Here is a 27,863-nt window from a genome sequence, read left to right as displayed (position 1 = left end):
TGCCCATTTTATGGCTGACAGGCTCCTATAGCTTGCCCTCCCTCAGCGCTCTGGAATAGTGCAGTTCCTCCTCAGTGAGTGTTTGCCACTCCCCATTCCTCTGGCACCTGACCAACTGGTTTTCCTTTGTCAGCTGTAAGGCTGCTGGAGTGGAGCTGTCCAGAACCGACTGCAACAAAAAGATAAGCAAAGTTCACAACAGCAGGGACGGGGGGAATTAAAGAAAACAAAATTCTCCCCCCCCCCCCCTAGAGAGCAGCCGCCTGACTATGAAGCTGGCTGGAACTCTGTTCCCAATCTGGGTTGAATTGAACTGAAGTCAGAGGATCAGGGACAGGAAGATAGAAGTCACGGACTGACATGTCTGCCTTCTTGGGGGAGGTGTAAAAGGGATTAAGAGGGTGGAAGAGTTAGGTGTTCAATCACAGCTTATGAACACTCCCAGTGTAATGGTCAGCTACCTCAATTTCAGCCTCGCATTCCTTATCTTCAAAGTTGATCTCTGTCGAAGGAAGACGGGGAGCTGGAACAGAGAGCGAGAGTCAGTTTCTCAATGCACTCACCTGCTTCTTTGCACTGTGCTAACTACCATTACACTGATGGCTTGTTCCCACACCAACACCATCAACCAATCAAGACCTAAGTTTTTAACTCGATGCCCTTCACTCCAAGCCTGAATTTTATTTCAGTGTGGTACCTGATCTCTAAACCACCCCCAAGTCCAAAATGATAATCTGGTGACTTACTGACTTGAGTGGTTAGGGGATATTTGAAATGACTCCAAACCTGATTCCAATAGCTCACGAACCCCTATCAGCACTTGTTTAGTCCATTGACAGTCTTGTTTCTCCCAGATCCCCACACCCTGTCATCATCTCTGAATCTACTCCTCTTGCACACCAATCACACTCTTGTTCAGGTGCTCGATCTGTTCACGCAGGGCTGTTAGGTGTTCTGGTTGTCTCTTGAGATTGATCCACTGAATCTGCTGGGCAATATCCAACTTCACCATCTCCAGCCTCAGCAGCTTCCAAATGACAACATCTTTCTGACATAGTGTGTTGATCTGTTAAAAGTGAATTAACCAAACATGTTACTCCATCAACACAAAGTGCTTTCCAAACAAACACGCCCAGAACAGGGGTAGCATGGGGCCTAATTTCAGTTGAGCTTCCTTTACTCTTCTAAGCTGAAAGTAAAGCTCGCTCTACACCCCCCCCCCCCCCCCCTCAAAGTCTCCCAGGACAGATACAGCACAGGGTTACATACAGAGTAAAGCTACCTCTACACTGCTGAACTGGCAAGGTAAGTGATGCAGTGTTTAGGGTAGGTTGGAGTGGATGGAGAAATCAGGCCTGTTGGGATAGTGCAGGTGTCAGGGTTGTGGTGGTATTGATGGGTGTGAATTAGGGAAGGGAGGAGCTTGTACTGGGGTGAAAGAATGAAGAGAGGTCAGTTTCTGTGTCCAAAGCGAGTGATCAGTTCCTTTGGGTATGATGTGAGGGAAGTGGAAGGGAGATATTAGGTCCTGGGGTTGTCTGAGGGAAGGGTAGTTGCTTGTGTGAGAACCTTAGGTTAGACAGACTTCTGGTCTAAACTAGTCATATACCGGGAATTTGACTGATTCTAATGAAATTAAATGCAGGTTTCCAGAAGGTTCCAGGCATAGGGGAATTGCTAAGCAAAATAATCAACTTCCCAGGCAATTCCTCAGCCATCTGCTACGATGGGAAATCCATTAGGTTTTCTTGTGTAACTGCCATCTACACTGGGATAGTGACTGTCAAGCCATTGGAAATCCTATGATTATTTGGGAAAAGGTACGAAGGGATTTGAGCAAAAGGACACCTTAATCAAGACAGGAGGACGACATTCGGTCCCTCATACCCACTCCACTATGCAATACAATCTTGACCGACCTGAAATGAAAACAAAATGCTGAAGAAACTCGGCAAGTCTGGCAGCATCTGTGGATTGACAGAAGAGTTAATGCTTCAAGTCCAGTAAGACTCTATATCAAATTTGAAAAGGAAATTTGGTTACTCTCCACAGATGCTGCCAGACCTGCTGGTCTTATATCAGATTTACAGCATTTGCAGTACCTGTACTTTCTTTTATGTGGCTTGATTGATTGTGCTCTCAACTCCACTTTCCTGCCTGACTCCCAATACTCTCAAATCTCTTATAAATCAAAAGTCTGATCATACTCGAGGCAGAATTAGACAATGGACTAGCCTCCACTGCTCTCTGAGGAAAAGAAGTTCATAAGGCTATTGACTGCAGAGAAGAAATTCCTCCTCTTCTCAGTCTTTAATGAGGACCTCTTATTGACGGTGGCTGTAGGTTTAGACTCTTCCCACAAGGGGAACATCACTCAGCACCTACCCTGCCAAGCCCCCTCAGAATCTTTCACTTTTCAATAAGATCACCCTTCCAATTTCTAATTGGTGTGGCCTCAACCTTTCCTCATAAGCAAATCCCCTTTAAACAGGAATCCGCCTCATAAACCTTCCCTGAACCATTTCCAATATATCCCCCAGGTCTGGTCATACCAATTCTCTGTACAGTTGTCACTAGTCTTCTCTAATTAAAGGCCAAAATACTGATAGGAACAGGAATTGGCATCTCAGGGACTTGATGGGCTGAATGGCGTTTGTCTGACACATCATTTAGATGCCAATGTATTTTCCGAAAAAATGGCCCGGTGATATTAATGGTACATGTAATTCCTGCCTGGGTTCAAAACCCACCATGGCAGATGGTTGAATTTGAATTCAATAAAGAATATCAAGTGACGGGTCTAATGACCTAAAACCATTGTCAATTGCCAGAAAAATCTTTCTAGTTCACTAATATCCTTTAGGGAAGGAAATCTATCATCCTTACCTGGGCTGGCCTACATATGACTCCAGACCCACAGCAACGTAGTTGACTTTTAATCACCCGGAGGAAGTTATGTGGATAAATGCTGGCCTAGCCAGAGACACCCACATCCCATCAGTGAATTTTTTTAAAAATTGCTCTGAGTTCTGCTGTAGTGAGAGATGTAAAAATGTGTTTGAAGTTTTTACCTGTTGTTTGATTTTTGGCAGCATCCCTTCAGTGACTTCACTGCTTCCCCCTAGCCTCTGTAGTGCTAACCTCACATCTCTAGGGGATAAAATTACAAAACAGTCAATATCTATGACATTCCAAACGAAGGAGTACACTTCTTTCCTAAGCTGACTAAGAAGATGTAGTAGTGGGTAGCACTCCCATATGGGCGAAGACTTATTAGCAACGTTAAACTGATTCTTTGTGTTATTCCTACACAACGTTCAAAGAGACACATGCATAAAATAGCCACCCCTTCAGACACACGTTAACACATACAAATGGCCTCTCTTAGCACACTAGGAATTGTATGACTCGAGAAGTTGTGGTGCTGAAGGAAATGATTGCCCTCACCTTAACTGAATCCTGACTCTGGAATCAAGACCAACCTCAGATAGCTGGAGACCAAAGGACAGATGATGGGGAGGATCTACAGTCAACAATGTCAATCACTGCAATCAGGTCAAGAAGGCTGAGCTTCAATAGTTTACCTTCATCACAGTGTCCAGAATTCCAATATCTTCCTACTGTGGCTGGAGCTGAGACTTGATTGGAGTCCATGGAGTCCGTGGAAATGGTGACGTTTTTCACTGCACTCCTGCTATGGTGCGTCAGGCAGCAGAGACAAAAAAGTTTGCAAACCGCTCCTTCCCCGCCGTTATCAGGCTCATCAATGACTGCTCATATATTAGAGTTGATCTTGCTCTGCACCTTCTCCATAGCTGTAACACTATATTCTGCATTCTGTTCTATTACCCTGATGTACTTACATAAGGTATGTATTGTCTGGTTAGGACACAAAACACTTTTCACTATCTCAGTATAGGGGGCAATAATAAATCAAATCAAATCCTTCCTGTGGTAGGGAAAATTCCTCTCGCCTATGCAAGCACACTTCACACATGAACAAAGCCCCTCCAAACCAGATAGGCATGACCCCTACACAGACACAAGCACGGACTCTTTCACAAGCATGACCCTAACCTACACAAGAAGGGCTTGTGCCCGAAACGTCGATTCTCCTGTTCCCTGGATGCTGCCTGACCTGCTGCGCTTTTCCAGCAACACATTTTCAGCTCTGATCTCCAGCATCTGCAGACCTCACCTTCCTTCTCCCTAACCTACACATGCACATGTACAAAGAGACAAACCCTCCCGTATATGCATCAATCCTCACCGACACCCCTAGAAATCTACATTGAAAACATCTAAAAAGAATAAAGTTAGATTAAACAACTGGCACCAGAAACAGAAAAACTAGTCACATTTATTTACCTGCAAAGTCCACTGCAGATTTGTGCCAAAATTGACAGAGCAATTCCCTCAGGATAGTTCAGTAACAGTCTGACAGTCTGCCATAAGCCACCGAATCATAACTTTCAGCAAATAGAAAGTGAGAATCCCCAGAAGTGACAGTATAATGGTATACAGTCAGGATGGTCCTGGGAATCCTCAACATTGACTGCAGACCTCAGGAAGTCTCATGACATCAAGTCAAACATGCACAAGGAAATCACTTACTAGCCAACCCGCTCAATGCTCTTCATCCTGAGTTCAACTTGGAAAGGCACCAAGGGTGGAAAGGGTAAAGAATGCCATCTGAACGGAGGCAAGACGAGAGGGGGAATACTTCAATACCCATGACTGAGAGAGGCTTGGTCTCACCTGTCCTGACCGACTTGCCATACCTTGAAGAATATAGCAGATGTAGTTAATGGTGAGACAAGCAAAACCTGAAGTGAAATCCAACAGTACTGAAAATTTTCAGCAGGTCAGGCAGCATTTCTGACAACACTCAAGAAGATCAATGCCATCCGGGACAAAGCAGCCCACTCAACTGGCACCATGTCAAGTATCCACTCCCTGCACCACCAATGCTCAGTAGCAACAATGTGCATCACATACACCAGGAGTCTCCAACCTTTTTTTGAACTTAAGTGCAACCCAGATCATACCCCTCATAAAATACAGAATAAACAGCTTATTTTTAGTGCCAAGTATGAACATCACAGCACAGTACAGGCCCTTCGGGCCTCAATGTTGTGCCGTCTTGTGAAACCAATCTGAAGCCCATCTAACCTACACTATTCCATTCTTGTCCATATGCCTATCCAATGAGCATTTAAATGCCCTGAAAGTTGCCGAGTCTACAACTGCTGCAGGCAGTGCATTCCACGTCCCTAATACTCTGAGTAAAGAAACTGCCTCTGACATCTATCCTAGATCATGTGCTAATGAGGCGAGGAATAGGGAGAGAGAGGAGTTGAACACATGGCAACAGGGATGGTGCAAGAGGGAGGGTTTTGCATTTCTGGATAATCGGGGCTCTCTCTGGGGTAGGTGGGACCTCTACAAACAGGATGGTCTTAACCTGAACTAGAGGTTAATATCCTAGCAGCCACCCAAATATAAAGCCTCACTTACCCAGCAGTCCCATGTCCGCTTGTGCTCAGTGTGCACTCCATCTGTACATGAGATAAGTTTTTAAACCTGACTCCTACCTTCCCATTGGCCCTCTGGTCCTCACTGTCCCTCCTCCCACTGCAAGTGCCGCTGAGAAAGTGATGAACGCCGAACTCCTGAGATAAGTTTTTAAAATGTACTCCTATCTTCCCATCAGGCCTCTGGTCCTTGCTGTTGCTCCTCCCACTACAACTACCGCTGAGAAAACCAAGTATCTGTAATTATTCATTTTGTCCTTACTGAGTCTCAGTGAGACTGTGACTATACATCAGCTGCCAGTGCCTTTAAGTCTGGCTTTTACTTTGAGGCTGCTAGTTTGATGTTATATCTGTAAGGAATTTGAAGTTGAGCAATCATGCATTGTTTGGTAGCTCATTGCATACTTCATTCCTTGAGCTAACAAAGTGACATTCCAGGAATTATATCTAAAATTCTCTCTAGGATCATCCCTCGACTTAACCAACTGTCATCATTGTGTAGGATTAGTTCATTGTGGACAGCATTGAGTTTGTCATGCTGAAGGGCTTTTACTTGAATTGAGTTTACAATTTTAACAACAACTTCAATTACATGAGAAAAGTCATATCCTTCCACCAGCCCCCTAACAGGAACCTCAGCCTCCCCCCTCATCAGTGGCTAATGTACAAATGACAATGGCACTGTGTGTGGACCATGGAGCCATTCAATGCATATGCAGAGGTTTCCCATGATAGGGTCAGAGTTCTGTTGTGTTTAGTTGCTCAGTCATTGCTCTACGCATGCGTTGTGGCCATGTTACACTAAGGACGATCAGACCAAAATGTAAAATGGAAAACAAACAAAAAATATTTGTGTGGTAAAGAAATGCCAATAGCTGTGCCATCTGACATGCATCTATGCTGTATGTTTGACTTAACAAAATAAACATGCAGTCTAAAACTGGCAAGCACGCACATGTATATAAACACACCATCAAACACACAGGTAAACAACCATAAAGATGCATGGACACAACCACACAGCAGGCATGTACACAGACATGTACCAAGGTAGCTGTAAAGAAACCAAGCTTCTTCTTGTCCACTAAGTGGAGCATTATGCACAGTTCTCACTGCACCAATAGCCGCAGTTTGTTAACTTACTCACGGACAAGTGGATCGGGCTCCACCAGAAGCTGCTCTCTTAAGACATTCTGCACATGAGCATCATTCAGGTTCAGAGACACAATACTGTTACAGGCTTCCATTCGGATGCCAGGCTCTTGCTCGTAATGGAGTGCCCACAGAAGCAAATTCTTCAGCTGCTCAGTCACATGACCAATGGCTCCTAAAGCTTCTCCATCAGGGTTTAGGTTTGGTGAATCAGCATGGAAAAGAAAATAGAGAATATCATAATCTCAGCCTCAATACAGTAACATTACTCCCACCAAATATGCTCAGTACTGCACTCCTGCAGCAAGCCACATCAGACTATCAGGGAGTAACATGTAAAAATGGCAAACCAAGTAGAGAGACTGAAATTATAAACTGGAATTGTAAACTAATTAGAGAGGATTTCATCAGGATTACAAACCCATCAGAAGGTCACCCTTGGGAATTACAAACCCATTGGGAAGTCATGCAAGCAGACATTCCATTTGACAAATTTGCAGACCAAGTATTGAATTGAACAATAAAACTAACGTGACATATGTAATTACCAAGTAAGGGTGAAGCAGAGACACCTACCCTTGATTGCATATGCCTTGATTTTCCAGATGTGATCAGACTGCATCAGTCGCACCAGATGATGAAGGACCTGTAGACAGTATAAAAGAGTTGCTCAATGTACTTGGGGTTTACTCTGCCCTGCCCTCAAGAAGGTGGCCCTTGATGGAGAACAATGGACGTTGGCAAACTCATCCAATGGAAGGAACACTCCCTTCAATGTTCTGACTGGAATCAATAGATGGAAGTCAGAGCCCAGACCTCATAATGAATCTTGGTCACTGATCCCTACCATCAGAAAGTAATCAGGATCTGAAAGGCTGGGTCTTTTACTCATGCTCAGCCCAGGACACAACGGTTCACTGCAGTATACCTATCTCCACCCCAATGAGAGGTCAGGTCAGTTATCATAGGTACAAGAGTTCGTGCTATCAATAATTTAACTCAATTTGGCGCCAAACAACAGATTAACTTTACTTTTTTAATTCATTTACAGGATATGGATGTTACTGGCTCGGCTGGCATTTATTACTCAATCCTAATTCCCCTTTGAAAAAGTGATGAGCCATTTGCTTACAAGAAGCATGAGTAATTCAAGCTCACCTCTGATACAAATTAGCTGCAGAACTGGGCAGAAAGGTGGCAAATGGAGTTCAATGTAGCTAAGTGTGAGGTGATTCACTTTGGTAAGAGTAACAAAAAGATGGGGTACTGGGCTAATGGTCGGATACTTGGTAGTGTGGATGAGCAGAGGGATCTTGGTGTCCATGTACACAGATCTTTGAAAGTTGCCACCCAGGTAAATAGTGCGGTGAAGAAGGCATATGGCGTACTGGCTTTTATTGATAGAGGAATTGAGATCCGGAGTCCTGAGGTCATATTGCAGTTGTATAAGACATTATGGGCATTTAAGCGGGCATTGGATAGGCATATGGAGGATAGTGGGCTAGTGTAGGTTAGGTGGGCTTGGATCGGCGCAACATCGAGGGCCGAAGGGCCTGTACTGCGCTGTATTCTTCCACGTTCTATGTTCTATGTTCTAAATAGAACATAGAACACCGTGGGCAGCACGGTGGCACAGTGGTTAGCACTGCTGCCTCGCAGCGCCAGAGACCCGGGTTCAATTCCCGCCTCAGGCGACTGACTGTGTGGAGTTTGCACATTCTCCGGGTTTCCTCCGGGTGCTCCGGTTTCCTCCCACAGTCCAAAGATGTGCAAGTCAGGTGAATTGGCCATGTTAAATTGTCAGTAGTGTTAGGTAAGGGGTAAATGTAGGGGTATGAGTGGTTTGCGCTTCGGCGGGTCGGTGTGGACTTGTTGGGCCGAAGGGCCCGTTTCCACACTGTAAAAGTAACCTAATCTAATCTAATCTGTAATCTAAAATAAGGTTCAGATGTACAGAATGGATAAGAGTGATTGGATGCTGTCTGCTGTGTATTTGATGTTATATTCTGGGCCATTAATTATTCAAGGCTAGCTTTAAACATAAACAGATACCAGGCCCATTAATTATTGGGTAATCAACCTGATAATAATTGACTCATTCAGCACTCCACATTGCCCGAGGTGAGCACAGGTGGTAAAATCCAGAAACAACACTGAAAAATTATTTGCAAAGGATTAAGCGATACGGAAGGAGGCCATCATACCAATACTGGCTGTTTGAAAGAGCTCTCCAAAAGCTCCACATCACCACCACATATATCCCTTACCCCAACTCATATGCCCCTACCCCACAGTCAGGAAATTTTTTTTTCCAATTTCAGCTATACATCCAATTTCCTTTTAAAGGCTTTTTCTTCTTCACCCATCCTTTTAGGCAGTGCATTCAAGATTGCAACTCATTGTGTAAAAACGATAAATTCTCTGCCTCACCTCCTCTGGATTTTTAGCAATCTAATCTAATCTAATCTTTCTGCTAATAGAAACAGCTTTCATCTGTGCCATCAATACTTCGTACAACTTTGAATACCTTTACTCGGTCCATCCTCTACTCCAACCTCAAATCTCTCCATGACTGATGTCCTCATTGCTGGTATGTTTCCAGTAAAAGTTCTCTGCACCCACTCCAAGGCCTTGACATCATTCTTGAAGTGTGGTGCCCTTAATTGAAAACAATGTTCCTACTGAGGCCAAACTAATATTAAGCATAGCATCTTTCATTTTGGATTCTATTTCTCTACACATGATTGCAATATGATTTTGTTTGTTTTTTAGAAAAGTCATCTCGACATGTCCTACCGCCTTCACTGGTTTTTGTACATAAATCCCAGAGCTCAGTTCTTGCATTCTCTTTTAAAATTGTATCCTTTAAGTTTACTAATATTCCTCTCCTCATATTTTTCTTTAGAAATGCATCAGTTCCCGTTACATAGCATTAAATTTGATCTGTCATGCATCTGCTTATTTCATTGAAAAAATTGCCAGTGGGGAGATGCAACAATTTTCTCATTAGGCTGAATCTTTGTACAGATGGAAAGGCTGACTGTCTTCCGTGACAATGGTACCTGAGGCAGAAATCTGAAAGTCTGTCCCTTGCTGTCATCAGCTGGCAGGTTCACAGGGGAGGCTGCATTTTCTGAAAGGCAAATCTCATTTTCACTCATGGGATGTCCAAAATGCAGCTTGTGCATTTTTAGTCTCGTAAGACCTGGTCTAAACTAACCACAGATCTTTGGAGAGAAAGGGTACCCTTTTGGACAAGTGAGGTACCAATTTGGTTGTGGTCCAGAGCACCTTTGATAAAGTGTCAGGTAATCATTGGGAGAGGCAAGGTCTACATTTAGCAACACCAAAGGGCACATGAATGTGCATTAATCATAGATAAAATCATTGAGAATGACATGGTCAAGCAAGCTGTCAAGGGCATTTAAATATTGTAGAAAGTGTCTGCAGTGTTAAACAAAAAATGTGCAATTTACTCTCTATGATACAAGCCTGAAGATTGTCCTTATTGAGTCATTGCTGCATGACTGATTTCACATGCTATTATCAATGTGTAGTATCTGTCAGTTCACAATTTAGTTGACGGTTCTAATTGCTTATTAAGTCTTGTCTTTTTTTTCATAAGGGATTAAGTATTTGAAAGAAATTATATGTAGTGAGTAAGATTTTTCACGGTGTTTTTTCTAAAAGATTGAATTTATCAACGTATATTTAAGAGCTATATTTAATCTCAGCATAGAGCCTGAGGTCTGTCCTTCGTGGGTACTGGATGAGCTAGAATGAAGGGTGCAAGGACAAAGGATGGTGGACCGTGGGCTGGGCAAGCCGCACTAGTCACACAGGAGCTATCAAGGGTCATGGGGTTAGATGGAGGAGCAGAGGTTGAAAACAGAGTTGCTGCTAAACCTGTTGGTTTTCTCCAACAATTTCAATTTGCTTCAGTTTCAGATCTTCAGCATCCGTAGTTCTTTATTTCAGTTAAAAATGGACTTGTGAGCCAGCAACCTAAGATAACTTTAAACATATTTATATAGTACAAATTTCACAGGTCACAGAGTCATAGAGATGTACAGCACAGAAACAGACTCTTCAGTCCAACTCATCCATGCCAACCAGATATCCCAACCCAATCTAGTCCCACCTGCCAGCACCCGGCCCATATCCCTCCAAACCCTTCCTATTCATATACCCATCCAAATGCCTCTTAAATGTTGCAATTGTAACAGCCTCCAAATCTTTTCTTGAACCTGTTCAAGTTTCACAACATCTTTCCGATAGGAAGGAGACCAGAATTGCACGCAGTATTCTAACAGTGGCCTAACCAATGTCCTGTACAACTGCAACATGACCTCCCAACTCCTGTACTCAATACTCTGACCAACAAAAGAAAGCATACCAAATGCCTTCTTCACTATCCTATCTACCTGCGACTCCACTTTCAAGTAGTTACGAACCTGCACTCCAAGGTCTCTTTGTTCAGCAACACTCCCTAGGAGCTTACCATCTAGTGTATAAGTCCTGCTAAGATTTGCTTTCCCAAAATGCAGCACCTTGAATTTATCTGAATTAAACTCCATCTGCCACTTCTCAGCCCATTGGCCCATCTGGTCAAGATCCTGTTGTAATCTAAGGTAACCGTTTTTGCTGTCCACTACACCTCCAATTTTGGTGTCATCTGCAAACTTACTAACTGTACCTCTTATGCTCGCATCCAAATCATTTACGTAAATGACAGAAAGTAGAGGGCCCAGCACCGGTCCTTGTGACACTTCAATGGTCACAGGCCTCCAGTCTGTAAAACAACCCTCCACCACCACTCTCTGTCTTCTACATTTGAGCCAATTCTGTATCCAAATGGCTAGTTCTCCCTGTATTCCGTGAGATCTAACCTTGTTAATCAGTCTCCCATGGGGAACCTTGTCAAACGCCTTACTGAAGTTCATGTAGATCACATCTACCGCTCTGCCCTCATCAATTCTCTTTGTTACTTCTTCAAAAAACTCATGGTCATGGATTTGCTTCTCCATACAATCTCATGTGGTCTGTATTTTTGGTGACTTTTCCGTCATCAGTTCCCATTCTAAGTGGTCACCATTATACCTACTGTAACAAAGTAGTTCAGACTCATTCCACAGAGCTACTTGAAGGTCAAAGTTCTGAAAACTTCTTTTAGCTCTAAAAGAACTGGGTGATGTCACTGGCAATGTCTACTTCTGTTCCACAGGAAAATCTTACACAGCAAGTCCCTGTTTAAAATTGACTCATTTACCTTTGTTACACTTTAAAGTTGCTATTAAAATCATGACTACATTTGCTTAACATGGTGAGTTTCAGTTTAATGTTGTCTGCCTGTTCTGTGGCCTGCCTATCTTCAAGACCTTACTCCCCACATCCTTCTCTGTCTCCCAACCACTGCTCCCCCATTCTAGCCCCTGTTCTCAGTCTCTCTTCACAACCACATGCACTCCAGGGCTCCTGTATAAATTCCTTTGTTTATACCTTTATAGTCAGCTGGTGTCTCTATCTGAACTGAATGTTGCTCTGAACTTGTACTGAAGTCTTCAGCTTCACTTAGTGACAGAAGGTGGTTAGTGGATGCTGTGCCTGCACTGGTCAGCTTTTACCACTAGACATAGCCTGGCGAACCTTTCCTTAGGGTGGGGGATTTCAAGACTAGGAGATACATTTTTAAGGTGAGAGGAGAAAGATTTAAAAAAGACATGTGGAGTAATTTTTTTTGTTTACACAGAGAGTGTTTCAAAGAACAAAGAAAATTACAGCACAAGGACAGGCCCTTTGGCCCTCCAAGCCTGCACTGACGCAGATCCTCTACCTAAACCTGTCATCCATTTTCTAAGGATCTGTATCCTTCTGCTCCCTGCCCCTTCATGTATCTGTCTAGATACATCTTAAATTATGCTATTGTGTCCACCTCTACACCCCCGCTGGCAACACACTCCAGACACCCACCACCCCTGCGTAAAGAACTTCCTACACACTTGTGTGTGGAATGTACTTCCTGAGGAAGTAATGGATGCCGGTATAGTTACAATGATTAAAAGACATCTGGTTAAGTACATGAATAAAAAGTGTCTGGTGGGATATGGGCTAAATGCAGGCAGGTGGGACCATTTTAGTTTGGGATTACGGTTGGACCGAAAGGTCTGTGAATCTATAACTGAAACTTCATTGGATTTGTCATTTTAACAATGTTTTAAAGTTGTTTTTAGCTGAGAAAGGTCCTGAAGTACTCTACATTTGTTTTTGGTGCTCATCACTGGATTTGGGAATTTTGGAGGCAGGTCACTAACCTTTAGCACCTCATGTCAAGGCAGTCAGACAGAACCAAGCAGCAAAGTAAGTTTTGGTGTTTCTCACTGGAATGAGAATCCCCATTGCATGAAGTTGCCTTTGCATAGAGAATGCATGAGTGCTGCTGTTGCATCTGAAGCACGAGTGAAGTTGACCCCTGTCATAATAAATGCTTGAACGTTGACAGGTCAGGCATATCCACATTGTGAGAAGTTAACAACTTGGTCATTGAGAAACGTGGGAAATAGCTAATGGGAGTAGGTCATTTGGCCCTCGAGCCTGTTTCACTACTCAATTAGGTCATGGCTGATCTTCTACCTCAAGATTAGAGTCGTGCTGGAAAAGCACAACAGGTCAGGCAGCATCTGAGGAGCAGGAATATCGACGTTTCAGGCAAATGCTCTTCATCGGGATTTTCCTGCTCCTCGGATGCTGCCTGACCTGCTGTGCTTTTCCAGCACCACTCTAGTCTTGAGCATCTGCAGTACCCACTTCCGCCGAGTTGATCTTCTACCTCAGTAGTTTATTTCCACACAATCCCCATATCTTTTGAAATTTTTAACACACAGAAATCTATCGAATCACTATCTTGAGGATAGTTAATCACTGACACGGCCTTTTGGAGTACAGAATTCCAAAGATTTAGCAGCCTCTGGGTGAAGTATTTCCTCCGTGTCTCAGTCCTAAATAGTCTTTCTTTCATTTGGAGGGCATGTGTTCAGGTTCTAGGCCATAGAAATAAAACTACAACAAATCTGAAATTAAAGGTGAGAGTGCGAAAAGGAGCCAAAGGCCAGGTCTGAGATAGAGAGGAAGACGGGAAAATTTCAATAAGGAAAGTGTTGATGTAGTAAGATCAGCAGAAGATGTAATGGGACATGAAATGAGACATTGACCAAGTAAAAGTAAGAGAAGGATGAAGATTGGAAGTAACATTAAAGGAACTTTCTAGCTCAGGGAAATTGCACCAATGACATCACCGATGTACGAGAAAATGAACTGAATAAGACTGAGAAAAGGAATGCCTCACATATTTCAGAAACACCGCATAACAAGTGCCTTGTAGCAATGCCCTTCTGTTTGAAGGGAGTGAATAGAGTTGAAGGAGAGATTGTACAATATGTGAACAAGTTGGAGGAAGGTGGTGGTAAATTAGACCTCCATTGTGGAAGAAGTGGAGCTACTGGAGACCATCCATAATGAAGAGGAGTTGGTTATGACTTGGTATACAGGAAACTGTTGGAAGTGGCAGACAGCATTGTAAGAGGACAGACCAGACAAAAGGAGAAAAAAATATAGAATCAAAATGGGAAGAAATCAGTTTTGTGGCTCATAGGCTGAAATAATGATACTTCTAGGGGGTAGTCTTGTTTGTGGGTCTTCGCAAAAAGGTTCATGTAGGCTTTTGAGGGATGGAGTCTAGAAGGTTGGCGACTTGGCTATGGGGTAGGGTATGAGCTTCAGCGGAAGCAAGGTCACTCGCTGTGGCATTAAACTCTGTCATTAATCTTCACTCTCCTGGGATTTACGTTACATGGATTCTTTCCAGTAGTTACCTGGGATACTTCCGACCACTCCCATTTTGTGCAGTTGACCAAAAGTAAGTGGGGGACGTTTCTAGGGGTTATCTGGGAGTCAAGGGCCTTTGCTGTCCCTGATTGTGAAACATGGGTGTGTTGAGTACTCCTTCTGCCAGTGGGCAAATAAATAGCTGCCTGGCTGTTTGACACTGTTGATGTGAGGTATCAGAGACTGGTGCCCAGTCTCTAGCAGTCACCCATGTGGTGTGCTTTTACATGGTTTTGAGAATTTCAATTGGTCAGGTGGTGAGTGGCCACGGCTCAGTCAGCAGCTGCCAGACCTGCAGAGTTTCTCCAGCTTTTTCTGTTTTCAACATGTTCAGTTTTTAACTATGCGCAGTCAAACCTGCTTTCTGCTCCCCTGTGCATCTTGATGGCAGGCAGGCAGCAGGATTAACTGGGAATCCTGCTCCGATCACTGTTAAAGATTCTTGCTTAACGAAGGCAGAACCTCAGAGTAAATGAGTACTGTTCCTACCTGCTCATCCTTTATCTTCAACAAACCAGCTGTCAGGCATGCCTCTCGCCTCACACCAACAAAATCATCACTGAAACAGGCGAGGAAGCTCGGCATCAGTTTTCCAGTCATCACACCAAGCTGACCAATACATGACAAGGCCTCGATTCGGCTCCTGCAATCCCCTTTCTCCAATATCTCCCTGCAAAACAATTGAATACAGTACAATCACCCCTCACATACTGACAGTCCCAGCTGCTAAGTCTAACAGCAGTCTAGATTTGTTTAATATATCGTTCCAGTTGCATGACCACTGTAGTCTTTGGCTATAAACTCTGTGTCTTATGATCCTGCTCCACAGCTATGTGAAGGAGCAGTGCTCTGAAAGCTAGTGCTTCCAAATAACCTGTCGGACTACAAAGTGCTGTTGTGCAAGTTTTAAAGATGAAATTAGACCGTGAATCAAATTTGCTTTCTATCAACCTGATCGATGCCTTATGCAGTGACAAAGTTATTGATTATTCTTCATTATCAATATCTCTCATAGATTAGAATGAACCCAGACATGAGCTAAGGAAACCACAGAGAGAGAGAGAGAGAGACACATACCTTTGAGAAACATAGATTAGCAGGTCTCTTTCAATGTCATGTTTCACATTACTCACATACTGGATCCCAAAAGAGAATTTTCTGGAAGTGATCTGATTTACATTTAAGTGAATTAATAGTAACTGCTTTCATTGTCAGCGGAGGTTGACCATTAAAATATTGTTTCTATTCAATTCCTAAGGCGCTTAAATAGCTAATTCTGTTCATCTTTAAGAGCTTCCTGCAAGAGCTTTGTGTTACCTACATCTTTAGCTATTGTGCATAACAACACTAGCTCCAAATTCTGATAAAGATATTAACACCTCAGAGATGCCACTGGTATCATTCCCCAGTGCTGATAGAAATCTCCCTGCCTTTGACTAGCTGAAGAGAATAGAAGAACATCTACAAGTGAGGGAAAAAATGAAGAGCAATCATGGATTTCAAAAAGAAATGTTCTTGTTGGCCATATTTCCTCCTGAGAAAACTAATACAGATTAGATAAGAGTCATAAAGATGTACAGCACGGACACAGACCCTTTGGTCCAACTCATCCATGCTGACCAGATATCCTCATTAATCTCGTCCCATTTGCCAGCACTTGGCCCATATCTCTCTAAACCATTCCTATTCATATAACCCATCCAGATGCCTTTTAAATGTTGTACTAGCCTCCATCACTTTTTTTGGCAGCTCATTCCACACATGCACCACCCTTTGCGTGAAAACATTGCCACTTAGGTCCAATTTAAATCTTTCCCCTCTCGCCCTAAACCAATGCCCTCTAGTTCTGGACTAGAGATTATGCAGTGGATGTAACTTATCTTCAAAAGGCCTTCACTAACATGACTCAAAAGATTAGTCCAGTTATGTGATCTTGGGGAACATAAAAGATCCTAAGCAGGCTTGGGCTTGACACAGTTTTGAGAGGATATTTCCATTGATGGGGAAGCCTGGAATGAAGGAGAACAATTTCAAACTAAGGTCTCCCTTTTAAGGTGAAGAGGAGGAGGAATTTCTCCTCCTAGGACAGGTAATGTTCAGAGTTCTCTTCTCCAATGGATCATTAAATATATTTGAGTAGCAGAAGGATTGCTATCTGGCATTCAAGACGGACAGCAGAGATCAGGAGTCAGAGAGGCTGAAGGTAGGAACTGATGTTTCATATGGCTCTCTACTGGATTTACTGCTAGTCACAATATACAGAAACAATTGAGACACTGGAATCAAAAACACAATTTCCAAATTGTGGATGTCACTAAATTGGAGGGAGTCAACATTGAGAAGGGTTATCACAAAACAGAGGGTGGTTCATGTATGGAACGAGCTACCAGAGAAAGTGGTGCTGGCAGATAGAAATACAAGATTTAAAAGGGCATAGACAAATATGGGCCAAATGCTGGCAAGTGGGACAAGGTCAGATTGGGTAATCTGCTCAGCGTGGATGAATTGGACCAAAGGGTCAGTTTCTGTGCTGTCTGACTCTATACCTGTGGGCGGCACGGTGGCACAGTGGTTAGCACTGCTGCCTCACAGCGCCAGAGACCCGGGTTCAATTCCCGACTCAGGCGACTGTGTGGAGTTTGCACATTCTCCCCGTGTCTGCGTGGGTTTCCTCCGGGTGCTCCGGTTTCCTCCCACAGTCCAAAGATGTGCAGGTCAGGTGAATTGGCCATGCTAAATTGCCCATAGTGTTAGTAAAAAGGGGTACATGTAGGGGTATGGGTGGGTTGCGCTTCGGCGGGTCGGTGTGGACTTGTTGGGCCGAAGGGCCTGTTTCCACACTGTAAGTAATCTAAACTAATCTAAAAAAAACTCTATAAATCACAAGAGGACATTAATAAACCACAAAATAAGCAAACAATTGGCAAATAATTCATTTTGGCAGAAGGGCCTGTTTCCACACTGTAAGTAATCTAAACTAATCTAAAAAAAAACTCTATAAATCACAAGAGGACATTAATAAACCACAAAATAAGCAAACAATTGGCAAATAATTCATTTTGGCAAGAAAGATGTGGAGGTCACTATGCACAGGAATGGGATTGCAGATTGAAAATACATCAAAAGTTAGCACACGATTACAGCAAAGGATTAGAAAGGAAAAAGGAGATATTAGAGCTTAATTCAAGAATGGAACATAAAAACAGGGGCATTTTACCACAGCAGCACTGGGCCTTGGTGAGACCACATCTAGTACTGTTTGGCTTTCTTATTTGAAAAAGGATATAGCTATGCTAGAAGCAGTTCAAAGATGGTTCACCTGACTCATTCCTGGGATTAAATGCTTATCTCTGAAGAAATGCTGAATAGGTTGGGCCTATACCTACAAGGACTTACAAGAACAAAAGGGTGATCCTATTAAAACATGCAAGATCTTGAGGGGATTCAATACCAGGAGGAATTAGCCTCTTATGGGCAGACTAGAGACGGAGTTGAAAAAAATAAGAGAACTCCAATTTACAGTGTGGAAGAACAGAAAATTTTCTCTCAGTCTGTGTAACTCCCTTCCGTACAAAACTGTGGAGGTTAGGTCATATGGCTAAAAAGCACTAGCAGAGTTTTGAAAATCAAGTGGGTTTATGTTGTGCGCACTTTAGCTGCAAAGATTATGTTACTTTTTGGGGAAGCGAAGTGGCTATTTTGAGAGAGAATGGTACCAGGAGTTTTTGAGTCAAGAGACAGCCTTTGGATTGGTGCAGCTGCAGTCTGTTACAGATCTGTGCAGTATACTCAGAGACATCTAGAAGTTTGCAAATAAGTATTCCTTACCATTTCTCTTGGTGAGTGAAGGGGTAGAAGTTGAAAACTTTGAAAAGAAAGAATTCAAATTCAAAATAAGACCTAGGCCACCCAAACAGCTACTGAATTTAAGAACAATCATTGTTCTTCAGGCAATATTGAGTCACCTTTACTTTAAAACAAAACTTAAAAGAACTGAGAGAAACAACAAATCTCACCATTGCGTTCTGGACCCAAACTACATAATTTGTTTTCCCCGTCTACATTTATCACCTCTGTCAAACTGTCTTTGTTTGACTTATTTGTGAATGAATATGTATTTGAAGTTTAAAATGAGTACAGCTTAGGTTACAAAGTAGTATATTAAAGGGAGAAGGTGGTGGTAAGCTATTATCTTGAACTACAGCATACCTTGGTGTGAAGAGACATGCAAAGTGCTGTGAAGAAGGGATTCACTGTGACAGTGAATGGTGATATATTTCCAAGTCAAAATGGCGAGTCGCTTGTAGGGAACCTTTATGTGCTGGTGTTCCCATGTATCTGCTGCCCTGGTTCTTCCAGATGGTAGCAGTCACAGGTTTGAAAAGTGTTGTCAAAGAAGCTTTGATGAGTTGTTGGATCACATAATATAGTGATGAAGGAAGTAATTGTTGAAGGTGGTGGCAGGAACAGGTTGGACTGTTCACTTAAGCATCTGGAGTTGAGCTTGAATCACAGGTTTTAACTCAGGGACATGCAAGTAAGTCACAGAGCCAAGGATGGCACCTTCGCAGCAGTGAAAATGCAAACTCAACATGCAAACTACTGACTCTGAAATCAGAAGTATATTGTTTCAAATCTGATCCAGTGACGAGGTTTGGGCTAATGCACACACTGCAGTGCTGAGGGAGCACTGCACTGTCAGAGATGCTGTTTATCAAATGAGGTGTTAAATCTGTCTGCCCTTTCAGGTAGTTTTGAGAGATCCATGACACTATTTCAAAAATAAAAGCAGAGTCATTCTTCATAGAGATCTGACCAATATTTAGCCCCCAGTCAACTTCATGAGAAACAGATCACCTGATCATTTCCACACTGCTGTTTGTTGGAACCTGCTGGGGGTAAAAGAGGGGGAGGTGTGGCATTGCTTGTCAAAGATAGTATTACAGCTGTGGAAATGACGATGGAAGAAGGCTCGCCATCTGAGGTAGTTTGGGCTGAGGTTAGGAATAGGAAAGGTGAGCTCACCCTGTTAGGAGTTTTTTTACAGGCCTCCTAATAGTCCTAGAAACGTAGAAGAAAGGATTGCGAGGATGATTCAAGAGAAGAGTGAAAGTAATAGGGTGGTTGTTATGGGGACTTTAACTTTCCTGATATTGATTGGGAAAGCTATAACTTCCATGCTATATGACTCTGACTGTATAAATCATTTTGGCTGAATAATGGCATCAGTGATACTGTGGCTCTCCAGAGGACACCAAAATAGATCACCCACTTTATACATTTGGGTGAAGGCAAATACTTCCACTATTTCTTTTGCATTTTTGTGTTGGGCATCCCCTTCATTGAAAATAGTGTGATGACATGTGCCTTTAAGAGGGACATAGATAAGGTGAATAGGTTGTTTAGATGTGTTTCTCATGAAGAGGAGTGTTGTAAACCTGGTGATTAAGTCTCTGCTCTATGGAAAGCTGAGTAAATAACTTTGTTTTTTAAATTAGACAAATAATGGCTGGAGTCAGGTTCATGCACACCCTGGGTTTTAGTTGTTTGAAGTTGGGGTTTTGGAGTTGAAGCTGCTGGACACAACTCTCTCTCTCTCTCTGTCTGCAGCTGCACAAGTTTGAGTTCTCTCTCTGCTGCTAGATTCATTCTGCTGAGGTTCTTTTTCCTGGACTGGAGGAGATAGTAAGTGAGGGAGATCTGTTTTGCTGAATTTGCCTTTTTCAAGGGTGTGTTTATCGGATACTGTTATATTGGAACAGTTGATGAATAGTAGTTAAATAATATTATTTTGTTAAATATTTCAATAGAGTTCAGGTTATGCCAATTCCTTTTTTTTTGTTTGTATTTTAACAGTGATGTAAGAATAAAATGTGTTTTGCTTAAAACCTAGTAATTTGACTAATCAAATGACATCTGGAATGCAGTGCCTCTCATAAAAGTTAGAGTATAGGCTGCCTCCTTGCAATGTTTTGAGGGGGTTTGGTCTAGTCCATAACAATGGAAATATTTATGGAGCCATCTCCTCCTCCTGTTAATCGATTTAATTATCCATCACTAATCAAGCTTGGATGCGGCAAGATTGCAAAACTTTGATCTGATCCATTGGTTGTGAAATCATTTGGCTCTATCATATGCTACTTACCCTTTTGGCACACAAGTAGGCCTGTGTTGTTGCTTCACCAGGTTGACATCTCATCTTTAGGCATAAAGAGGAACCTCGATTATCCAAAGGACTCAGGCGGGAGTATTTTGTTCAGTTAATCGAATGCTGGATAACCGAGGTTCCTCTGTACTTAATGCTGCTCTGGGAACGCCAATCTGCATTCTTTATTTAGTACCAGGGTTGATCTCCCAGCTTGACAGTAATGGCAAGAGTGGGATACACTGGGTCACGGGGCCACATGTGGCTGAATACAATGCTGCTGCTGATGGCTCACAGCACCTCAGATGCCTCGAAATAAAACAAAGAGCTGCGGATACTGGAGATCTGCAACAAAAGATTTTTCTGGCAAAATTCAGCAGTCTGGCATCATCTGTGGAATGAAAGCAGTGTTAACGTTTAGAGTCTGGTGACTTTTCATCAGAACTGTTAAGCAATTAGGAAAAATAAATAATTACACTGAAAATGAGGTTGTGGGGGAGTGGAGAGGTGATTGGATAGGAAAAGTTGGAGCCCAGAAAGAAAGAGGTAGGTAAACAAGCAGATCATGTATTGCAAGCCTGGACAGAAGTAAAGCGGAATAGATTATAATTAGAGCTAAGAGTAGGTAAGAATGGGTGACTGTGTGAAAAACAACCCATAATCATAACAGGACCAGGTGTAAAGTGGGTAAAAAACATGAAAGAATGAAATCAAGCTCTAAAGTTATTTGACTTGGTGTTGAGTCCTAGAAGCTACAAGGTCACCAAGTGGAAAATGAGATGAAGTTCTCCATTTTCTGTCCTTAAACCAGGTTTTCACTGCAAGCTGTCACTTATCTTCCAACTGCTCGAGGCTTAATTTTGGAAACCAGTCCTTTATTGGTACTTAATCAAACATTTTATTAAAATTCATGTAGACAGTTTGCATTAAATTCAGTTCAACAGCTTTCTCTGTTGTGCCATCAAAACAAAATGCAATTAGCTTATTCCATCATAATCTGTCTTGTTAAGCCCACCACTTTTTAAGCAATGTTCTGTTATTTGGTTTGCCACAACATGCTGTTTCCACATGATTGTTTGTGCTTTCAGCTCACAAACTTTATTTATAACACATTTTTGTGTGTTTACATAGACACAGGTTAGGAATGTCTTATGTTCCTTGTTGGCCTTAACCTGCTACTTCCTTCTTTAATCTAGTGCTAGTCAATACTTTCACTCCTTTATACATCTTTTCTATTTCTATATGTTGGAACCCACTCCCTTCCAATTTTGATTAAATCTTTTTCAACTTCCCTGCAAAGGCATTGATCCCAATTATTTTGGCATGCAAAAGTTTAAATAACCATCTCCTGTCCTGGAAATGATTCTGATATCCAACAACTCTGAAGTTCAAGCTTTGATCCTTTCTATCTTCTGGCAAGGGGGCATAGCTTTAAATTAAGGGGGGGTAGGTATAGGACAGATGTTAGGGGTAGGTTCTTTACTCAGCGAGTCGTGAGTTCATGGAATGCCCTGCCAATAGCAGTGGTGGACTCTCCCTCATTATGGGCATTTTAGCGGGCATTGGATAGGCATATGGAGGATAGTGGGCTAGTGTAGGTTGGGTGGGCTTGGATCGGCGCAACATTGAGGGCCGAAGGGCCTGTACTGCGCTATGTTCTATGTTCTATGCATTGGTTACCATGCATAGTATATTACAGCATTAACCATACTTCATAAGAACAAAATTACTGACAAACAGCTTCACAATGTCCTGAGATTATGAAACATGCTAGATGAATGTAAGCAACAGCTCATAATCGGACCTCCTCAGTCGGGTCCCTCAGCAGCTCCTCCCTTCACTGATAAGTTAGTGAGAAATGGCTGGGATGGTGTTTGAAATTGAAATAGAGGAAAGGATGGAAGGATTATCAACACATCATAGACCTCCCTTACATGTGGCAGAGGCTACCTGGTGAGCCATAAAGATCTAGTGACCTTTTTAACAGAAGAATTCTAGTGCAATTTAAAAGCAAGTCTTCATTTACGACCTGAATTTTGCCCTCTGGATGGTAGCAATTCAAAGGAGAAGTCAAGCAGCATCATCCAATTCCTGTATCCAAGGAGAGTCACTGTTAGGTTTTCTGGGGTTACACTATGGGCATGGTGGCTCAGTGGTTAGCACTGCTGCCTCACAGTGCCAAGGACCCGAGTTCAATTCCTGCCTCAGGCAACAGTCTGTATGGAGCTTGCACATTCTTCCCGTGTCTGCGTAGGTTTCCTCCGGGTGCTCTGGTTTCCTCCCACAATCCAAAGATGCAAAGATGTGCAGGTCAGGTGAACTGGTCATGCTAAGTTGTCCATAGTGTTAGGTGCATGAGTAAAGAGTAAATACAGGGTAGGGGAATGGGTCTGGGTGGGTTACTCTTTGGAGGGTCAGTGTGGACTTGTTGGACCAAATGGCTAGTTTCCATACTGTAGGGAATCTAATACAATATTGGGCAACATGAATCTCTCCAAATTATGTGTGATGTAGGATTACTTGTGCCACCAACTGAAAAAGGAATCTGCAGAAGGCCCAAGCTTGTGATACACTGGTTCAGACGCTTGGGCATTGATAGAGACTCAAGACTTACTGTGGAGTGAAGCAATGACAGGAGAGATGGAATTCTGGATTAGTGGTGCTGGAAAAGCACAGCAGTTCAGGCAGCATCTGAGGAATAGTAAAATCAACGTTTTGGGCAAAAGCCCTTCATCAGGAATACCTGATGAAGGGCTTTTGCCCGAAACATTGATTTTACTGCTCCTCGGAAGCTGCCTGAACTGCTGTGCTTTTCCAGCACCACTAATCTAGAATCTGGTTTCCAGCATCTGCAGTCATTGTTTTTACCTAGGAGAGATGGAAGTCAAAGTCATAGCTTGTTGGACAGGCTACGTAGACTGGCCCTTTGCCTACTGAAACAGTCAAGGACCTGCTTCACAGCTCCAGACTTCTCCATTATTCTGTCTTACCTGAGCTTATCATGGGCTTCCTTCCCCAGACCCAAGGCTCCCAATGAGTGTGTTGCTGCCTGTCGGACGTCACTGTTCCAGTCATTCCACATCAAGTGCACAATCTTGCGTGTTAAATCCTGGGTCATCAAAAAGTTGACAAAACATTTTATTCTACATCTGAACAAGGTAGGCCACTTAGCCCTTCAAGCTTGTTCTGACATTCAATAAGACCACGGCTGTTCTGATTTTAATGTCAACTGTACATTTTTGCATATACCCAGATATTTCAACTCCTCTGTCATCAAGAATCTATGTACCTCTGCCTTAAAAATATTTAAGGATCTTGCCTTTTGAGGAAGGGAATTTCAAAGACAAACCACTAAGAGAAAATGTTTCATCTATTTTAAATGGGTGAAAATTATTTTTAAACTATGACACCAGTTCTAGATTCTCCCACAAAAGCGAACATGCTTTCCACATCCACCTGGTCAATCATTCCTCATGATACAATCCACTCTTTCTCTGTATTAATCCAGTAAACCTTCGCTGAACTGCTTCCAACACATTAATATCCTTCCATAGATATGGTGACCAGTGCTGTAGGCAGTACTCCAGATGTGGTCTCAACAATACCCTGTATAACTGAAGCATAACCTTCCTACTCTTCTATTCAATTCCACTCAAAATAAACTATAATCTTTTATTAGCTTTCTTGATTACTTGCTGTACCTGTATACTAATCTTCTGAATTTTTTGCACAAGGACAACCAGATTTCTCTGCATCTCAGGGCGCTGCAACATTTCAATATTCAGACAGAACGCTTTTCATTCTTTCTGCCAAAATGGACAATTTCACACTTTTCCACATTTATACTGGATCCACTAAATCTCTGCCCACCCACTGAACCTAATTATATCCATTTGCAGGTTCCTTATGTCCTCTTTGTCTCTTTAGCAAATTTAGTTAACACACCTTCAGTCCCTTCATCCAGATCATTTATATAAATTGTAAAGAACTGGGGCCCTAGCACCTACCCACCTCAACTCTCCTTGCTCTCCCCTCTCTTTCACAGCAGCAACTGCTATCCTCACTTATTGGTAATTATAGGAGTATCTTAGCCTTGCCCAGCTGAGCTGTGTGAATGATGATGTGATCCCACTCTACAAGACACCCAGTTTTGTGTTGCATTAGGAGCTGACTCGAATCCAGACAAGCCATCCCTGGATGCTAGCCACTCAAGTGATCTGTAGGGTTCTGGTTTACAACTACATGGGGAATAGACAGCACTATAACATAACCTAATGAGTGGTACAGTTAGAGTGATTACCCTGTCGAGATATTTGCAAATTTTACAAGAGGTGATCAAATCCCTGTCAAAAACATTGGTGTTGAGAGTACAAAAGATGCCCAGAGGTGGATCATACAGTAAATCTAAATCCACCTTCTCAGTCAGGGATTGAAGCCTGAAGAGGAAATACAAAAAGATTACATTGTGGGGACTTTTCACAAATTGATTTTCAGTTACAGCAGCTGTTACAGGTTGGTCTTATACATGCTCAGGGTTGTGCTCATCTGAGAGGTTATATGGGATCAATTCAAACAGGGAGCAATGTCCATTCAAAGCATGCCCCAAAAGGCAGCCAGAATATGCAATTAGCATTACAAATTGAACATAGGCCTACCTTGTTAAGTGAACCACGCAGACAGGAGAAGACCTTGCATGCCAGCACCTTCTCTTGCCAATTGCGGCTGTTCAGATGCTTCGCCAGTATGAAATGTGCCAGAGTCTGGTTAAACAGAGAGATTACCAAATACCAACAGGAAATGTACTAGGAGAAAGTGAGGACTGCAGATGCTGGAGATCAGAGCTGAAAATGTGTTGCTGGAAAAGCGCAGCAGGTTAGGCAGCATCCAAGGAGCAGGAGAATCAACGTTTCGGGCATAAGCCCTTCTTCAGGAATCAGGTTCCTGAAGAAGGGCTCATGCCCAAAACGTCGATTCTCCTGCTCCTTGGATGCTGCCTGACCTGCTGCGCCTTTCCAGCAACACATTTTCAGCAGGAAGTGTACTAGACCTTGGTGAACAAAATGTGTGGGGGAAATAGTGTATATAATCTCCATACAATGTACCTGTCTTGAGTGTGATTGATGGGGCAGAATTTTACTCTTATATCTAAACCCATGCTATACTGCCCAGGAAGTGCTTGTTGGGGACAGTCTAGACGGAGCTTCACTCTATCTAACCGATCATTTATCACCTTTGGGAGCCCCTCAAATAAGGGGGTCAACAAGCAAATTCACCCATGGAACCTTACAAATGGCCTGCAAAAATGTAGCAAAGATGGCAGCGAAGAACTCAAAGGACATTCCAAACATAAGCTAACATTGTGACTGAACAATTAACAGTGTAGGCAATTCAGTGAGTGCAGGAAAATAATGTAGAGTTTGAGGAGGAGTAGGCCTGGGAAAGGCAGAATCTGCGAGGAACTCTCCTCCAACCACAGGTTTGTTCTCTCCTCTGCTGGTTGGCCTGCTCCTCTGAGCACAGGTTCAGTCCCTCCTATTCTTATTCATCCTCAAAAGACAGAACCTATGATTAGTGAAATAGCAAGGTGGGAGAGAGGAAACCTGTGATTGAACTGAAGAGTAGTTTCAGAGTGGGGAATAAAGAACAAAGAAAACTTACAGCCCAGGAACATGTCCTTCGGCCCTCCAAGCCTGAGCCGATCCAAATCTATTGTCCAAATCTATTGTCCAAACCTGTCGGTCAATTCCTAAGCATTTATATCCCTCTGTTCCCCACCTACTCATGTATCTGTCCAGATGCATCTTAAAATGAATCTACCATCCCTGCCTCTACCACCACTGCTGGCAACGTGTTCCAAACGCTCACCACCCTCTGTGTGAAGTACTTGCCGCAAGTATCCCCCTTAAACTTTCCACCTTGAAAGCGTAACCTTTCGTTATTGAATCCTTCACCCTGGGGAAAAAGCTTGGCTCTATCCACCCTGTCTACACCCTTCATGATTTTGTAAACCTCAATCAGGTCCCCCCCTAACGCCCCTCCCCCCTACCTTTTATCTTAGCCTGCGTGGCACACTTTCCTCATTCCTGAAGAAGGGCTCATGCCCGAAACGTCGATTCTCCTGCTCCTTGGATGCTGCCTGACCTGCTGCGCTTTTCCAGCAACACATTTTCAGCCCCCCTCAATCTCCCTTTTTCTAATGAAAATAAATCTAACCTACTCAACCTTCCTTCATAGCGAGCATCTTCCACACCAGGCAACATCCTCGTAAACCTACTCTTCAACTTCTCCAAAGTGTCCACATCCTTTTGGTAATGTATTCTAAATGCAGCCGAACCAAAGTTTTGTACAATTTTATCATGTTTTGCCAGCTCTTATACTCTATACCCTCCAATGAAGACAAGCATACTATATGCCTTCTTGACCACTCTATCCACCTGTGCAGCAACCTTCAGGGTACAATGGACCTGCACTCCCAGATCTCTCTGCCCATCAACTTTTCCCAAGGCTCTTCTATTCATTGTATAATTCGCTCTAGAACTAGTCTTGCCTAAATGCATCACCTCACATTTGTCTGGATTGAAAACCATCTGTCACTTTTCTAAATCTAAATCCTCCTGTATTCTCTGACAGTCCCTTATGCTTTCTGCTACTCCACCAATTTTTGTGTCATCTGCAAACTTGCTGATCATACCAACAGTGCCCTATTCCAGATCACTTATGTATATCACAAACAACAGTGGCCCCAACACTGACCGCTGTGGAACACCACTGGTCACCTTTCTCCATTTCGAGAAGCTCCCTTCAACTACTACTCTCTGTCTCCTGTTTTTTATTTAGATTAGATTACATTACATTAGAGTGTGGAAACAGGCCCTTCGGCCCAACAAGTCCACACCGACCCGCCGAAGCGCAACCCACCCATACATTTACCCCTTACCTAACACTATGGGCAATTTAGCATGGCCAATTCACCTGACCCTGCACATCTTTGGACTGTGGGAGGAAACCGAAGCACCCGGAGGAAACCCACGCAGACACGGGGAGAACGTGCAAACTCCACACAGTTAGTCGCCTGAGGCGGGAATTGAACCCGGGTCTCTGGCGCTGTGAGGCAGCAGTGCTAACCACTGTGCCACCGTGCCGCCCACAAA

At 43.0% G+C, this 27,863-nt stretch overlaps 1 protein-coding gene across 1 annotated transcript in view; it reads right to left on the bottom strand.

Moving 5' to 3' along the window:
• Positions 1 to 27,863, bottom strand: part of heatr4 (HEAT repeat containing 4) — a 66,093-nt gene continuing 38,230 nt past the window's right edge. Inside the window, exons 9-17 of the mRNA XM_043698333.1 lie at positions 25,368 to 25,472; positions 23,703 to 23,821; positions 15,057 to 15,237; positions 7,263 to 7,332; positions 6,678 to 6,867; positions 3,072 to 3,150; positions 901 to 1,066; positions 462 to 523; positions 1 to 169 (exon numbers count right to left, since the gene is read on the bottom strand). Coding sequence (XP_043554268.1) covers positions 26 to 169; positions 462 to 523; positions 901 to 1,066; positions 3,072 to 3,150; positions 6,678 to 6,867; positions 7,263 to 7,332; positions 15,057 to 15,237; positions 23,703 to 23,821; positions 25,368 to 25,472 — 1,116 coding nt within the window. The 3' untranslated portion in view covers positions 1 to 25. The remainder of the gene's footprint in view (positions 170 to 461; positions 524 to 900; positions 1,067 to 3,071; positions 3,151 to 6,677; positions 6,868 to 7,262; positions 7,333 to 15,056; positions 15,238 to 23,702; positions 23,822 to 25,367; positions 25,473 to 27,863) is intronic.

Source organism: Chiloscyllium plagiosum, chromosome 10 (genome assembly GCF_004010195.1).
Source record: "Chiloscyllium plagiosum isolate BGI_BamShark_2017 chromosome 10, ASM401019v2, whole genome shotgun sequence".
Classification (NCBI taxonomy): Eukaryota; Metazoa; Chordata; class Chondrichthyes; order Orectolobiformes; family Hemiscylliidae; genus Chiloscyllium; species Chiloscyllium plagiosum.
This window is presented reverse-complemented; position numbering and strand designations above follow the sequence as displayed.